This window comes from Acyrthosiphon pisum, chromosome X (assembly GCF_005508785.2).
Source record: "Acyrthosiphon pisum isolate AL4f chromosome X, pea_aphid_22Mar2018_4r6ur, whole genome shotgun sequence".
In the NCBI taxonomy this organism is placed as follows: Eukaryota; Metazoa; Arthropoda; class Insecta; order Hemiptera; family Aphididae; genus Acyrthosiphon; species Acyrthosiphon pisum.
In genome coordinates this window covers 70,499,707-70,516,867 of record NC_042493.1, presented here as the reverse complement: position 1 = coordinate 70,516,867, position 17,161 = coordinate 70,499,707, and the positions used below count along the sequence as shown (strand labels likewise).

Below are 17,161 nucleotides of genomic sequence, written 5' to 3'. Positions count from 1 at the left end.
AACACTGGAAATATAATAAAATCTAATTATAATAAATAATAATAAATTATGTGTACAAAAAAGTAAAAAAAAAAAATCGAAAGTTATAAATTTATATTTAAATAAATTTTGGCAACTACGGCCACCCCAAATTACACATATCATTTTTCTGCATATGCACTTTTTTGATGTGCAATTCGTACGGCAGGTACTACTATTTGTAATTATGTCATAATAATGTGTTACCGAATTTATGCATTCGACAGAAAAAAGTCTGCCTAGCCAATGTTTTTTTATTTTATTTTATTTTTTTTTTTAAATTAGCAATCAAAATTTGCCGATTTCGTGAATTTGGTAGCCAAGTTGCCGATTTCACGTTGTCGGCAACAGCGTTGCTGATTTCATAAATTCGGCGTAACATATTCATTTTACTTCGTTTCTTTTCTCGCTCACTCTATATCGTACCCCTGACTTCTCTCTTTATGCGCTGTCCATTAGTTTATAGGTCTATGGTACCGTTATAGCGCAATAGAACAATATAGAAGCAACACTGGATCGGGTTCATGTATACTACAGGGCACAGATATCTGGGGGATTGTAAATTCCACCCGAAGTGAACAGGTAAAAATAAGGTCTATGGTAAATCTTGCTCTATACTTAACCTTTTCATTTTGGAAAACTATGATAACACCCATATTTAAAGGCTGAACTAGTGACGTCGTATATTAGGATGTAAAAATTCAAGCTTGATGTTTTTCAAAGATACATTAGGATGGACAACTGTACGTCTAAGACAAAAGCAAAGAGGCATACAGCCATTTTTGTTTTGTCTAACTCCCTATCCCAACGTTGCAACCATTCGATAAAAATGGCCGAAGCATCTATCATACATTTGGTGGCTTTGAATTCGTCGTTACCAAGTTTCCTTGCAGGGTCTTCGGATTCAACTTTTAATATTCGACCTGACACTTGAATGACCCGGTAAGTAGCTAGTGTAAACCATTGAGTCTGTGCCTCGTCTACATCAGAATCTTAACCCTCTCGTTTCCTTTTCCGGGTTGTCACTAAGAGATTGTTAACATAACAACTGTTCTTGAAGTTGAATTCACGTGATTGTTGATTTCTGATTCGATTATCGTGATTGTTGATGGTACTGGATCTGCAGTGGTCTTGCTATTTAGTGCCCTATAATCTTTAAGCGCCATCAGCCTTTTCCACTAAATGTAAAGGGCTTGACCATGAGCTGCTTGATATTCGACAAATTCCTAGTTCTACCATACTTTTGAACTCACTTTTACCTATTGCCAATTTATCAGGTGGTAGACATCGTTGTTTTAAATTACAAGACGTTCCAGTTATTGTGATGTAGTGAAAAACATCATGTTTAAATGTTTAATAGCTATTGACTTAGAAAAATGTTTAGTGATTGATGGAAGTTCTGATAATATAGTTATATATGGATGATCTGCTTGCACAGTTTTAATTGTAATATTTGAGTATTCAATTGTTGAACATTGTCTTACTAGTTACTATTTTTGTTAAATTGTTAATAATAGTTTCTTATTGTTTGAATCTACAAGTAAACCAACATTTTTCAATAAGTCTGCTCCTATAATTGTTCTTGCTACATCTGCGATGAAAAATGGCCTTCAGTATGATCGACGTAAGCCGAGGTTTAATGATAAAGTTTGTGTACCATAAGTATTAATGGTTGTACCATTTGTTGCGTGCTGTTTTAATAAATTATGATTTTATTCCTTATCTGTGTGTAGCAAGCCAGCTTACTACGTAATAGCTAATATAACTAATATTAATAACAATAGTAATTATCATGAAGTAGACTAAGTTGGCCTTGGATTCACATTACAAATAAAGTGTACATATAACATAAAATATCAACTGAACAGGTTAAGAGATCTGCAGGTTAAGGCCCTCGAAACAGACGAGCAGTGAATAAACAGATTTACAAATATGAAATAAGTAATAATTGGATTAATACAATTTCTAAGAAAAGGGTGAGGTACAGCTAACGAATACCCAAGTTTTATTAAACACGATGCAGTATATTAAAAACTAGGTACAAACATTTTTTATATATTTTAACCTATCGATAAAACCGCATCATATGATATATGTATTATTATGTATATTTACGACACATAATTCAAATGCAGTATATGACCTTATATATGTGTTAAATAAAATAATTGAGTTATAAATGGATTTTTGTATAGGCAAAGAATAAGTCCTTAAGTGTTGATTAAATATAAAATATGTTAGAAGAGAATTTATGAAAATAAAAAAAATATTTGAGAAAATCTTAAGTGATTTTAAATTAATTGAGTTATATGAAAATAAAGAATATTTGGGAAAGTTTTAAAAGTGATTTTAATTTAATTTATATAAAAATTTTTTTTTTTTAGTAGTAGTAGTAAAAAAAATTTAAGGGCGCCTAGAATAAGATAGTGTATTTTATAAGTTAGAATAAAACAATTTATGAGAAAAATTTTAAATTCAAAAATTAATTTGAATTTATTGATTGAATAGTAATATAAGTTTAAATAAGTAAAAGTAATAAAGGTGTTGAATATTGTTATATACAATTTTAGGAGTAATTAACCATAAATAATAAATAATAATATTCAATCGTAATAATTGACGCAGCCTCCGTTATCAACGAAGTACTCAAGCTTGTTTCTGATTTCAGGTACTTATAAGTGGATAAAGTTGTGTCTGCATAACCAGTCATCACTTCAACCTGTTTGCTTTTTAGTTTTCCACATTGCAGTTGCTCGAGTGCATTTATCTCCAAGAGCCTTTACATATCCTTGTTTTATCTTTGAACTTGGCATGAAAGTAACATAGTTCATCTCTCATTTCATTTCTGTCATTAGACTTGGACTTTGTTCTTTTATATTTGGTACATCACTTTTGTCTTAGCTACGACCATAGTGACTTTCATTAATTTGGTTAGTGAAATAATTTTTAGTTCATATGCTGATTGAGAATTATTGTTTTGGCAGTTGCACTGCTTCTCGGTGGTTATCAGCCATCTTCAACCAATTAGATAAACAATCTGTGCTGATCGTTAATATGGTTTATACTTGTACCAGTTCGGCGCTGCAACCATAAATTCTTTAAAAAATCATCTATTAGATGGTCACCTACCACTGCTGCATCTCACAAAGTAAATATGACAGTTTCATATCGGCCAGCTCTAAATTTCACTGCAACCTTACCATACGCTTATATGCGCACTACTCTACACCCCTATATTTAGTTGATATATTTGCAAATGTATTGTAATAACCATAATTGAAATCAATAATTATATTTTATGTTAATATTTATCCAATATGATTTATCCATTCTGTTCAGACCCATTTTTTCCTTTAATAATGTATAAATTCTGATTATTTGAATTTCTAAATATACATAAGAGCTATATTTTCAATTATTATTTAGAATAATAAGTAAAAAATCAGCTTAATTTAAAGTATAAAAGTTGGTTCTCATTTTAAAAAAGACCCTCCTTAAGATGGTAATCTATGTATTTGTTAAATTTGAGAAACAGTCTTGCATTCTTAGCCAATAGTATGCCTCATTGAAGAAAACATTTTTGTGACTTATTATAATTATAATTACGAACTTTCCTTCATATAAAGAATATTTTATTTATACACACATATATATACTGTCTTATAGTCAGTTATATTATACAATAAGTTATAGTTTTACTGCTAAATATAATAATAGTTTTCGTAATTCTAGAGTTAATATTATTCACAAAATCGCAGTCACAAAATTAAAAATAAACTTTCATACAACAGTCAAAGGTAAAAAATTAAAATTAATTTCATAAATGACACAATATTACAAAATTAATAAAAAAAAATGTTTTAATTGAGGCATAACAACATCTTCTATTGCAAAAATTGTCCAGAAAATATGTTCTAAGTCTATAGAATAATAGTGAAAATTGTCATGGGGTGTACTAATTAACTAAGTAAGCTGAGTTGTTAGAATAAGAATAAGATTTAAAGAAAGATAGTAAAAAAGACCAGTCTAATAATTTAAGATAGTTAGCATAATTGATACAAATTTCACAAACATGTTTCTCCAAACTTATTACATATTATTAATAATAATAATAATAATACTTATTAAATATCCACATACGTATGTGAAATTGTGAAAGCATGTTTTCTACTATACTTAAATGCTTATAATCTATAATCTACTGTACAACAATTGAATATAATTTAAAAATATTTTGTTGATGAGGACTTATTACATTGAAAATATTAATAGAGGTTAGTCATTCATTTTATGTAAAGTTTGATCAAGGTCTCCATACAATTTGCTCCAGGGAAATGTTGAAAATAATCTTGGCAAAATAATCCTTGACCAGTTATAAAGGTTTTTACATAAAGACCAATATTATCAATTTCCATAAATAAAAGAAACTCTATTACACTTAATTAATTAATTTTTTTTTTACTCATATTACTTAATATGTTAATAATATTATTATAACTAATTTTTTGGCGACCCTATGGTTGAGAACAGTTGTATCTACTGAACGTCTCTTCACCAATATTGTTTTTCAAACTTCTTTATTTGAGCTGAGAAAATCGGAAAGGTTTTTTTTGCAATTAACGATTCTGTGGAAATATTTGGCAGATAAAGAATTTGGAGTTTGAGCACCTGAAGAAACGGTTTCAATCGACACTTCAGATACGACTCTGAAACCAAATAAATAATTTTAAAAGAAATAAGAACATTTTAACAATACATCATAATAATTACATAATTGAATAAATAATTCTATAATTTTACTTACCAAGTGTGAATATTGAGAATTAGACACATGCGCTGAATTTTCGGTTTAAATAGAAAATTGTTTCAAACAATGTCAGAATTGCATTTGGCAAGTCTATTTTGTTTTGGATTTTTTGTGAAATTCTTCGTGAAATGTTTAGAACATAATTTATGGGTTCTAATCAGAGTTTCTTTGTCTGATCTCATCCAATGTTCAGAATTACATCCAAATATCACATCTAAAATGTAAGTTAATTATTAATATTATGTAAAATGGTACTTAAAATTCAATTAAATATTTCTTACTATGCAGAATCTTTTGGTTTATCAACATTCATAGAAGAACAACTACAGCAGTATAGTAAGCAACATCTAATGCCTCCTGTTGATTCATAGATATAATAATAAATTAATAATTATACAAGTAAATATGTGCTTTATAATATAAAATAAATAAGGTGAGTTTTAAAACAATTTAAAATGTTTGTTACATATTTTTTATTTATCAACAGATTTATTTTCCACAAATTGTATAAAATAAAAAGTCGTAAACTTAACATATTTTTCTCATTAACCATGATACAAACATTCAAATCTCAAAATATGTATATACTATATAGTAGTGTTTCTCAACATGGGGGTTGCTAACTTATTTTTTAGGGTCGTGTATAAAATAAAACTTAACATTTAATACGTTTCTTAATCAAAAATAATTATAATATTATATGTATTTTATGTTGTGTATAATGTACAGTACTTTTACTATTGTCATTGATTATTAATAAAAATCTATATTCTGTACAAGTATATAAAAAAATATATTTTGGGGATGTTGCTAAAAAAATGAAATTCAAAAAGGAGGTTTCCACAATAAAAAGGTTAAGAAACACTACCATATAGCACTGAAAATATAAAGGTTATTGTTCTTAATACTCTGAGGTCGGTAGTATGAACACTGAGTGAGAAAGAGAGAGAGAGAGACAGTAAAACATTACTGTTCTAATATAACATATTTTAATATTTACCTAGATAATAGATATTATAATCATTTTAACTTGCAATATACCATAATATTGCATTACGGGCTACAGGCTACTCACAATAGTCTGTATAATACAATACAAGGAAATTTCTCCGATTTCGTACAATACAATATATTATATAGGTACCTCGTACCTACTATAATATTATGAGTAGAGACAAATCTTCAGACGTAAAGACCAAAGTGATGTAAAATAATCTTACGGTTTCTTTTTTGTTTATCGTATATTATTTATTTTCAAGAGTCACACTTCCAACAGCTATAAAAAATGAGTACTTATAGCAATTCTTCGACATTATTTTTTTACGCAGCGCCGACTTTGGTTGATGAAAAGTCATAGTTCTCTATAATTGCAAAACTGCAGTTTGTTGTAGTCGCACCGGTTATTATCAATATTATATTTATCTATGCTACGATAATTGCCGGTACGTTCGAGACGACGTCGTTTCATTGGACGAGCCTCTTATCAACAACACCACAACGTGTGATACCAGTATCGGTCATGTGCAAGTTACTTACAACATTTCAAATGGCTACAGTATAAGTCGATTTCGTACAACATTTTCATTCGGACTTTTCGAATTTTTTGAACCATTTATTATTGCCTCGAACGCCCGTCGATCACGTCTTCGACACACACGAAGTCAACGTCTGCGACCATACTTGGTCAACGTATTTATTTTTCTTTGTATTAATTTTGATTTTACTACTATGTCCGAATCAGCTCTCTCGGTGGATACAATATCCACTGTCATTTGATATTAACCCTAAGAGATGGATCAAAAAAATCCACGACCAAGCTGTTGTATCTCTTCTGCGTTTCCTACACCGACGGCAGTCACCTGTCAAGTACAAACAACTCAAATGGCGTCTACAATAATTTCCCCACCAACCAATAGCTATGTGCTGACGTCTAGTAACCTGAGACCTGTTACCAACTACACCCTCGTTGCTAGTTCACAGGTACCCGTCACCCAACAGTATGTAGTCCAGTCAAATACTCGAACAACTATACCTCAGTATGTGAACACAAACAATGTTAAGCATATCGTGTCGCCCAGCACTCAACAGTCAAATGTTACTTACATGTTGCCATCTGGTGCTCATATTGTCAGGATGAACAATGTTGTAACCACCACTGTAGCCGGAGAACAAAAACCTAATGCACAATACATTTTAACATCAAGTACTCAAAAAACAAATTCTAATATTAAATCACCTTTAGGAACACAATCTTCTATAACAAGCCTTTCAATTGACACCAAAAACAATTGTGAGTAAAAAATATTTCATAAAATCAAGAAGGTTTTATGCACAGAATATTCTTGATTTATCTAACATTGTATTGTTTAATAAACTTTTCATATCTACCAATTTAATTCATTGCAATATTCACTATTGTTAATAGTGTATAGTGTTTATAGTTGAAGTACTTACCTAATACCTAGAGACATTTTTTAAAATTGTTTGCTATAATATATTTATGTATTAATTTAGCTGGGTCAAGTGTTACGGTGTCTAGAACAGTTAGTGTTACCACATGTACATCTCCAATATTTCAAAGGACTGGTGTAAATTTTCCTAGATTGAATGCTACATACTACAGCCAAATAAAAGGCAATGACACAACAAAAATTTCTTTTCGACCTAGTAAGTATCTAAATACAATTAATAAGTCAAATAATCAATTAATTTTTGTAATAATAATTCTAGAGCTGAATGAACAAAAACCTGGCACAAGTTATATATTAACATCAAATGATTGGTCCCGCACTAAAAATGTCCCCATATCAAGTTTACAAAAAATTAATACAAATTATATGCAAATACCATTAATTCAAAAGCCTGGGACTGTATTATCTACTAACACTTTAAGATCTAATGTTGATACTCAGCAACAAAAATCTCAGCATCAATCAATTCGTTCAGTAATTTTGCCATCAAATTACCGAACGACTGTTTCTCCACAGCAAGGCTCTGATTGTAAATTAGTTCTAAACTCAATAAATGCAACCCAAGTAAGACAAAGTTATAGAAGTATATAAAATAATTAATTAATTTTTTAGATAAAAAAAAATTGTTTGGGGATTTTTTTCATGCAGAATATTTTATTAGTCTAATAACACTTATTTACTTTTACAGTAAAAAGTATTATTAGAAATTTACCTATATAAATTCTGTTATAGTTATATAAAACACTTAATGATTATGAAAGTATTAATTAATTGTTTTTAATATTTAAAGGCAGAACAAAATATTTAAACACTTGAAATAATTAATTATTTGGTTTTTAAATACTGATAATAGATTATACATAGAAAGTTGTCTTTTTTTATTTAATTAATATCATTAATAATTAGAATTAAATATTAACATTTTTGGATACCTAATTAATATTTTTTTTGAAAACAAAATCAATACTATTTTTTAGACTTATTATTATTATTATTATTATTATTATTATTAGGTAGGTATTCCTATTTATTAAATAAAGCTCTATGCATACCGTATTAATTATATTTTCACAACTTGAACAAACAGTTTACAAAAAGTACAGTCTTCCTATATATATGCAACATATTATAATATATTACGTTTTAAATATAATTTAGTGTATTTTAATAGAGGTACATTAATAATTTATTTATCATATTGTGTTGTGTATAAAAATGTTCTGTCAAAACATGGTATTATTTAATTATTTTTTAAGGATACAACTTTCATGATGATATTTATTTATTTTTTTTTTATTCTTAAGGGAATTAATTCAACTGATAGTAAACCTAGCACATCAAGTACTCCAGTTTCAAATATTCAACAGCACAATACAAATTATATGCAAATTCCAATATCTCAAAAACCTGGAACTATACTTACTCTTAATAATTCACAACCGAATATCGAGAATAATATACGAATTGGACAACATCAAACTATTCGATCAGTTATTTTACCATCAAACTATCGAGCAGCTATGGTATCATCCCCACAAAGAGGTGTTGATTATAGATTAATATTAAAACCTGTAAATATTCAATCACAAGTAAGTTAAACATGATTAAATTTAAAATATTTATTATTATTGATTTATTAATTTAATTTATATTCACAGGTAATAAGAAATTTGCCACCTCCTCGACTTCCAGGCCCACGAAATAATTCACCACGAAATGCATCCCCGCGACAAACTACACAACGACAGACATCACCACGACAAAGTTCCCCTCGGCAAAGTTCCACACGACAAAGTTTACCAAGACAAACTTTACCGCGACAAACACCACCTCCTGTACGTCCAACTTCATTCCCTACCCGTATACCTTTTACTCGTCCATCTGTATCTAGAATTCATAGTGAAATAATTGCTAATTCAAAAATTTTTCCAATTCCACTAAGTAAAAGAAATAGCCATTTAGTTATTACAAAGAGATCTATACAAATTTGTATGGATGAAATCAATAGTAAATGTAATAAAGATAATCCAAATCCAGACTTAACTGATGAAGCAATGATAACTGTGCAAGCTGAAGTTACTTATAGGTTATTTTATTTGTTAAGGGTAAGAAAAATATGATTTTTAGTGATGCTTTTTGTTTAAATTAACTTAATCTATAATATAGTTTGAAAATTCCTATTAGTTGTTTTGTACAAATTCATGTAATTTGTTGGCTTAGCATGAAAAATCACTAATGGCAAAAAGTTTAAATGTTGTGGATTAAGATTTTTTCATTCTCAACTTCCTACTGATTTAATAATTGACATATTTTTTAATTATCTGTTTTTTTTTTTTTTTAATAATTAGTAATAATTGTGTAATGACACTGATAAAAAGTAATTATTTAATCATAATAATCAATAATGGGCATGAAGATACCCATTAGTTAGTTTTCCCAGTTGTTGTATGTATTTAGATTGATTGATTATAATTTTTAGTAAAACTTTCTAATGGAACTTTTTCAAAATAGTAAATTATTAATTATTTCTAGATTTCTATCTTGAATTGAACAATTGTAATATTGAACCAATTTTAACTTTTAACTGAAATACATTATTACATACAAATTTATTTATATCATCTATTGTACAATATTTTCAAACTTATATACATATCTCTTTTTATTAGGGCTTTGCACCGGAATCATTTTTTCGGGTTTTGTGTGTTGAAAGAAATTTCGGGTTATTGAATTCGCGTATTATGGGTTAATACACTTTTCTGGTTACGGTTGAATGAACATTTATTCAGGTAAATTATGGTTAATTCTGGTGTTAAAAAAAAAAACCCATGTTGAATATCAATTAACAGGAGATTTTCAATGCAAATTTTAAATAGTAATCTGATTTTATATTTAAAGTAAATATAATGAAAAATATTAAAAATTTAAATTTTATATTAATAATTATTAGTTATTAGTTTATTACTTATTACTTAGTACTTACTCAGTCCTTCTTCTACAGAAGAAAGTTATATTTATTTTTGATTAAGAATGTTCAACAACACAATTACTATTATCTATTATTGAATATTGTGAAATAAAATAAAACAATCATCTAGCATCAAGGTCTTTTTTAATTTTTAATTAATTATTGTTAGTTACAAAAAAAAAAATTGAGTTATCCGTTACAAACTTACACTACTATCTTCTTATCATCTTAGTCCCGTTAGTTACAAAAAATACACACAAATTTATATGCCACTTAATTTTCAATAATTCGGGTTTCCGGTAAACCCAAATGGAAATTCAGGTTTCGGGTTATTTCTGGTGATTTTTGGGTGTTAATTTTTTCAATGGATTTTGTATATACGGGTTTTGGGTTATGCTAACTATTTGGGTTAATTCCGGTTTCGGGTTACGTTCGGGTGCAAAGCCCTGCTTTTTATAATTATAAGTATCAGTACTTTTTTTTCTGATTAAGTTTCCTACAAACTAAAAGTAATAATTATAAGTAAAAAAAAAAAAAAAAATCAAAGAATAAAATCAGTATTATTAGTATTTTTTATCATTATATTTCTACAGATAATAAAAATACTTATGTTTAAATTTGTATAAGATAAACTAGTTCAAGTATTAATATAACACATTCTGTTATTTTTTTAACACAAAAATGTATTAGATCTCTTGCTGTCTTAAAATTGGTTAACCAATACTATACAGTAAATGATGGGACTGAGGCTCTGCTTTTTCTATGCTTTGAATTCCATCATGGATTGACAAGTCTATGAATTTATATTCAATTTTAATTATATTTGTTACATTTTATTTTAAAAAGTGTTTTACTTTATAATTTGTTATCATTACTGATCATTATTTACTTACTACAGCAGGGGTGGCCAAACGGTCGATCGCGATCGACTGGTCGATCTTGGACGATTTCTAAGTTCCCCTTGTTAGAATTTATTAATTATTCTTATGCATTTGTCATTTATTAGATTCATATAAATACATATATTTCGGATTAACCTGTTAGTGTGAAATGGCATTTTCTCACAGGAAATTTATAAAAGCTGAGTAGGTTAGGTTTAGACTTAAGCACGTAAGTCTTCATTTGGCCATGATATATTATTTATATAAGTATGTTTAGTATTAATGTTAAATAATTTTTTTACATTAGTCGATCCTAAAAGAAAAAATATACCCTCAGTAGATCTTAATCAAAAAAAGTTTGGTCACCCCTGTACTACAGTGTATTGTTTTTGTTGAACTAATCATAATTTTTTTTTCCTACTTTAAGTATCTGTGTGAAATCCATCAGAAAAAATACTGTAACTTATAAGTATTATAAAAAATAATACTGTACACTATAATATGGATTAAATTAATAAATCTTTTTTTAGTTAAATATTAATATTGTTATAAGATTACAATTATTTGGTTCAAAATAGAAATGTACTAATAAATAATAATTTACTATTTTCAAACATGTCACTAGTGACATTTACTTATATAAATCTATCAGCCTAAATATGTTACAAAACTATTATTGGAAGAACCAGCTTATGGTAATTTTTGTGACTATCGTACATTTACATCTATTATTTTTTATAAATAATAAATTTCCTATTAATATTATTTTCAAGTGCCATTGGCTCAATACTCAAAAAATTAAAAAACTCAATTATTAAATCAAAAATAAGATAGGTAAGATCGTTTTATTGAATGAAAAACCTTAAATATTTTTTCCCAACAATTAACTTTTTGTCATTAGTGACTTTTTGTTCTTATCGACTATATCAGAGTTTTTTGTATTATGTATTAAATGTTCTATATTTGGTACAATTTATTATTGTACTAAAATAAGTGTTGTCACTTGTTCATATATTAATTTTGTGGGTACATTTTATTATAATATAGGTTTCAAACAATTAATTCATAAATCATAAGATATATAGATAATTCAAGAATGAATGAATACTTTTTTTGTAGTTGCACATTATATTGAATTTTGAATATTAAAAATATTTTATATAAATATGTTTTAATAAGTAAATATGTGTTGCAGGAATGTAAAAAATTTCTAATAAGAAGTCGTTCAAATATCTTAACTGAAGAAGCTGTAAGACAAGTATGTGCTGAATATTTTGGTACATTTTTTGGTAACAAATTGTGGCCATTATTCTGTTTAAAACGAACTGAAGATGGTTTATATTCTGATAATGAAGAAAATAGAGTTTGGATGAGAAAACATAATAATGTTAATCTTATTGGGTGGTTAAAACATCCAAAATTTCGTAATCCAAGTTACGTTAAAAAACGTAAGACCATTCGTTTATTATTATTATTTATTTATTTTTTATGTTTACAATAGAAACTGGTTTATAGTGGCATATTTAACCTCAACATAAATCAAGTACCAACAATGACATGCCAACACTTGTGCACATTTTACAATTATTTAAATTTTGCATAAACTATGATAGGAATTAGGCAGTAATATGAGTTATAAAATTTGATTATTGAAAAATAAAATTATGTTTCTATGATCAATGAGGCCTGAATACTATTGGAAGTACAAGAGCATGTTTTTCAATCAAATTCGTGTTATTATACAGCCATTTGACTACTTGGAAAAAACTACCTTTTTTTTTTATTGATCCTTCAATGCTGTTATAAACATTAAATGGTTTCTTATGTTTACAAATTGTGTTTCTTGATAAAAATGTCTTCACTTATATGTTCTATTATTCACTAGGTAATATGAATAATATTAATTTATATAAAATAATTTAAAATGTTATTGAGGTAATCATTCAAAACAATTATAAGATATTATTTGTGTAAGAATATTTTATCTATAATTTTGATTTAAATGTAAATTTGTTTAGTAGTTATTAAATTATCACATGATATACTATTTTGTAAAATGTAAACATATACATTAAAATATTTATATTATGTTTACAGGTCCTTTTGTGAATTTGAAAAACACAAATCCATTATTACCGAAAGTAGAAAATATTTCTGAAAATCTATTTGAACTTGGGTTACATAATCAAACAAATCAAGAATTCACACCTCAGACATTTTTTCAATCTTCATCTAAAAGTCAAATAACAATTAATAAAATAATTTCAAAAACACATGAAGATGAATTTAGCCCATCATCGCATAAGTTTATGGACATTCCAATAGAAAATGAAATGCTTTCTACAAGTAAACAAATACCATCAACAATATTTCAGTCGCGAAAAACAGAGTAATACAGAATATAATTGTGTATCAAAATGTTTTAATTTTAATACGTATAAAAAATTAACTATTGTAATTTTAGACTCTGATTTATGATGAATAGGTTTAAGTATATGTGTTTTGACATTTAAGTCATTACTAGTGAGTTCTACAACTATTAAGAAACGTATATTATTTGATAGTATCAATAAAAACCAAATTAATTATTACATACAGACAGATATCATAAATGTTTTAAGTCTAATAATCATTTAAATGTTTAAAATATCTACCTAGTTAAATAGAACACAAATATCCAATATTATTAATATCTAAAAATATTTTCACACAAACTTACTTCATTAATGTAAACAATAATAATATTGGTCTATGTATGATGTTAGAAATTATTGATCATTGTATTGTATTATTCAAAACTTCAAACAATAATCGCTTCTATCTTTTAGTCCAATCCTAGATTTAAATAGCTTATAAATACATTATTTCATATAAATTAACAAAAACCTATTTTTATATAATATTCAAACAAACACTTTTTTATGAGTTTTATTTCAAAAACTTAAACTAGATTTTTTAATGTCTTATGAAATTAGAGTTTATACAATGCAATTTCAAAATATTGAATATTCTATTGCAATACTTAAGTGTAAAAAAATTGTTAAATTATTTAAAAAAATATATATAATATATTCTGTGATTTATTTTGTGTGGAAATAAAATCTAAAAATCAATGGTGTGCATATCATATGTTATTGATTTAAGATAAAATAACTTAAACATAATATGTTTAGAGTAAGTTTTGAAATTCGTGTCTTATTAACTAATTTTTAAAATATTAACTAGCTGAAGATTAATTCAAATAATGTTCTTTGACTCTTCTTAGATAGATATACAAATTTACTTTTACATTTTGTTGACAATCAATATGATGTTCCATTAAGAAATATAGGCAATATTATTAATATTATTTATTTATATAATATTTATTATTAATATTCAAAAATAAGTCTCAACTTATAACCTATGAATAATTGAAGGATATAATTTGAAAAATAAATTAACAGTATGTTTCTATTCTAATTATTGATTACTTTGACTATGGACTACATTTCTTAATAAACATTTATCTTATTGTTTTATGAAAAAATTAATTTTTTTTTTATTGATTATCTGATTGTCTATGCTAATAGTTCATTTATGAATTGATTAGTTCTAAAATTTGTTTTATGTGATAAAGTTATGTTTAGTGTAAAAACATTACATTTCAAACATAATAATGGTATCACTGTTTTCACTACTTAACATTAATAATATTTTGTCATTCGTTTTTTACTCTTGTTATTCACAAAAATACAATTAATATTTTGATTGATAATGTACAATGCGAAAAGTCATTGCCTTAAATTAATTTATAGTACAATAATTGTGACTCATTATTATTAATTAATATTTATTGAATTGTTGTTATTATTTTTTTATATAAAACTTACAATATCAGTCGCAATAGATGTTAATACATTTTTATGTTTAAGATTTATTATAATTTAAGTATTTAAGAATTTCATGATCTCCTTGTTCGTTCATGTAATATCATAATCATTGCCAATTTGTTTTATTTTCTTGGTTGTTGTAATTATTTTTTATTTTTTTTAACTGTGTGATAATATTATTATAGTGTACCTACTACAATTTAATGATAATTTATGAATGTATTTGTTTAAAATTGTGATTACTGATTTATGTATGATTAAGAATGTTAATTATTAATAATAAACTATTGTGATTACTGATTTATAAATTATAATTTATATGAATTTAATGTGTACTTTTTATATATATTTTATGAGCCTAGACAATTACATACAGTGGCATAACTAGGATTTGAGGAGCCCGTGGCATAAAATCTCCTAGGACGTCTAATTTTGTTTAAATAAACAAAAGATAAATCTATACTGTTTTATGTTGAAATAATATATAATAATTTTAATGTGAAATAAATAAATTTAAGTATCAAAATGTGTCAAGGAGCATTAACACAATATTTATAAAAAAAAGTATAACAATAATAAAGTATTAAGTCATTTGACAATGAATATGGGGATGGTAAAATTAAATCGAAATTTATTTATTAAAAATAAATTATTTGAAACAGATTACATTGATTTTTTTCTTGATATTAATTGTGCAAACTGAACAATTAATTCATCAAACTTTATTTTTTTACAAACATTTTTTTCTATCGATATTGAAGTTAAGTCTTGGAGACGGTCTTGATCCAAGAGTTCTTAATTATTTTCAATTTGGAAAACGATTTGGTTGAAATCTTATTTATTGCATTTTAAGATTCTGAGTGGAACGATGAATGTATTGATTTTACAATGATGTGTGTTTTTTTATTTTTTTTGTGTCTGTGTACACGATAAGTAGTCGAAATAATGCTACGATTTTCAACTTCAGTATCTTGTTCGATCAGAAAGTGGATATCGTTGGTGCATTGGGGAGGTCAAAATTTAAATTTCCCAGTAGTTTTCAAAAGCGCCGGGAAAAACAAAAGAAAAATTAAGGAAAAACGGGAATTTTTACGCAAAATCGATTTTTCACAAAATTGAATTTGGTTTTTGGTGTAACTTTTAAACAAATAACCGTAATACATGAAATTTTATTTGTTGGATAAAAAAGCTTGAAAATTTAATAGAAGGCTCCTAGTATATTGTTTCAAAGGCAGATGAAAAATATTAAAAATCGTTAGTCACGGTTTTTTTTTATAAGCATTTAAAGATCAAATTTTAATTTGAAAAATTATTTTGTAGTTAAAAATTTATAAAATGTTCAATTTTTGTATCTAAGAATTGAAAATTTAAAACAAGATTCCACGTAAGTAATTAATTCTGTTACCAAAAAATCTAAAAAATACATTTACACAGTTTATTTTTATAGTCATTTTAAGTACAAATTTGGACGAAATTACATATTAAAAACCTAGGATAACTATTTTAGTTATTTTATTGTGATTTTATAATATTATTCGTGGGTACTTGAAACTTATAAAGTATACTATTATATATCTATGATAGTACCGTGGTTTTTTGTTGATGTATAACGCGTTATAAGTACCTAATAGATATTATGATATGATTAATTTGGAATTTATTATAGGTACCTATTAAGTCAATTTTTTTTTAATACCATAGATAAGTATATATATGTCTAATACATAGACTGATATACCGTCTCCGCTCAGAATCGTTTTTCTTATACAGTGATATTATATCATTGAATTCAAATTTAATACTGTCCATTATACAGTGACCCACTTCTAACCTACTGTACAGCAGAGCGACATCCACTTACCCACCTTTTTTAGAATTGTTTGTTTTTTTTGTTTTTATGTGATTTTTTATTCAATATGTTACAAAAATATGAACAATAAGAACAATTGATGACAATGTTATAAAATATAAAAAAATATAAAAGGCAAGACCGGACGGAGTGTAGAGGCCTCCCAGCGGAGGTACTACGACATCTCAAAAACTAATAACCGTAAACACTTTAAATGTTCACCACATATTTATAATATTAGAATTTTCCATACAGTAACATTTTCGAAATATCCACTCTTTTAAAGCTATTTATA

General features: G+C 26.4%; 1 protein-coding gene and 1 long non-coding RNA gene across 3 annotated transcripts; one reads left to right on the top strand and one right to left on the bottom strand.

The window, feature by feature from the left end:
• Positions 1-3,814: 3,814 nt before the first annotated feature.
• LOC103309845 lies at positions 3,815-6,240 on the bottom strand. Of its 2 annotated transcripts, none has more exons than XR_510859.3 (4): positions 5,826-6,240; positions 5,107-5,182; positions 4,823-5,039; positions 3,815-4,724 (listed from the first exon to the last, which is right to left on the bottom strand). It is a non-coding gene; the product is annotated as an uncharacterized LOC103309845 (long non-coding RNA). The 2 variants fall into 2 exon arrangements; XR_001679733.2 differs by having other exon boundaries at positions 5,977-6,240.
• A 97-nt stretch (positions 6,241-6,337) lies between these two features.
• LOC100575408 lies at positions 6,338-15,325 on the top strand. The gene is made up of 7 exons (XM_003245493.4): positions 6,338-7,115; positions 7,340-7,492; positions 7,556-7,860; positions 8,601-8,885; positions 8,955-9,401; positions 12,341-12,593; positions 13,243-15,325. Exons 1-7 carry the CDS (start codon positions 6,617-6,619, stop codon positions 13,536-13,538), a joined length of 2,238 nt encoding a protein of 745 aa, XP_003245541.1. The 5' UTR covers positions 6,338-6,616; the 3' UTR covers positions 13,539-15,325.
• The last annotated feature ends 1,836 nt before the right edge of the window (positions 15,326-17,161 follow it).

What these genes read in the sequence shown, in the direction of transcription:
- LOC100575408 (XM_003245493.4), top strand. Translation starts at nt 6,617, where the DNA reads ATGGATCAAAAAAATCCACGACCAAGCTGTTGTATCTCTTCTGCGTTT. An exon ending in GGTTATTTTATTTGTTAAGG is followed by an intron (nt 9,402 to 12,340) that starts GTAAGAAAAATA and finishes TATGTGTTGCAG; the next exon opens with GAATGTAAAAAATTTCTAAT. An exon ending in TCCAAGTTACGTTAAAAAAC is followed by an intron (nt 12,594 to 13,242) that starts GTAAGACCATTC and finishes TTATGTTTACAG; the next exon opens with GTCCTTTTGTGAATTTGAAA.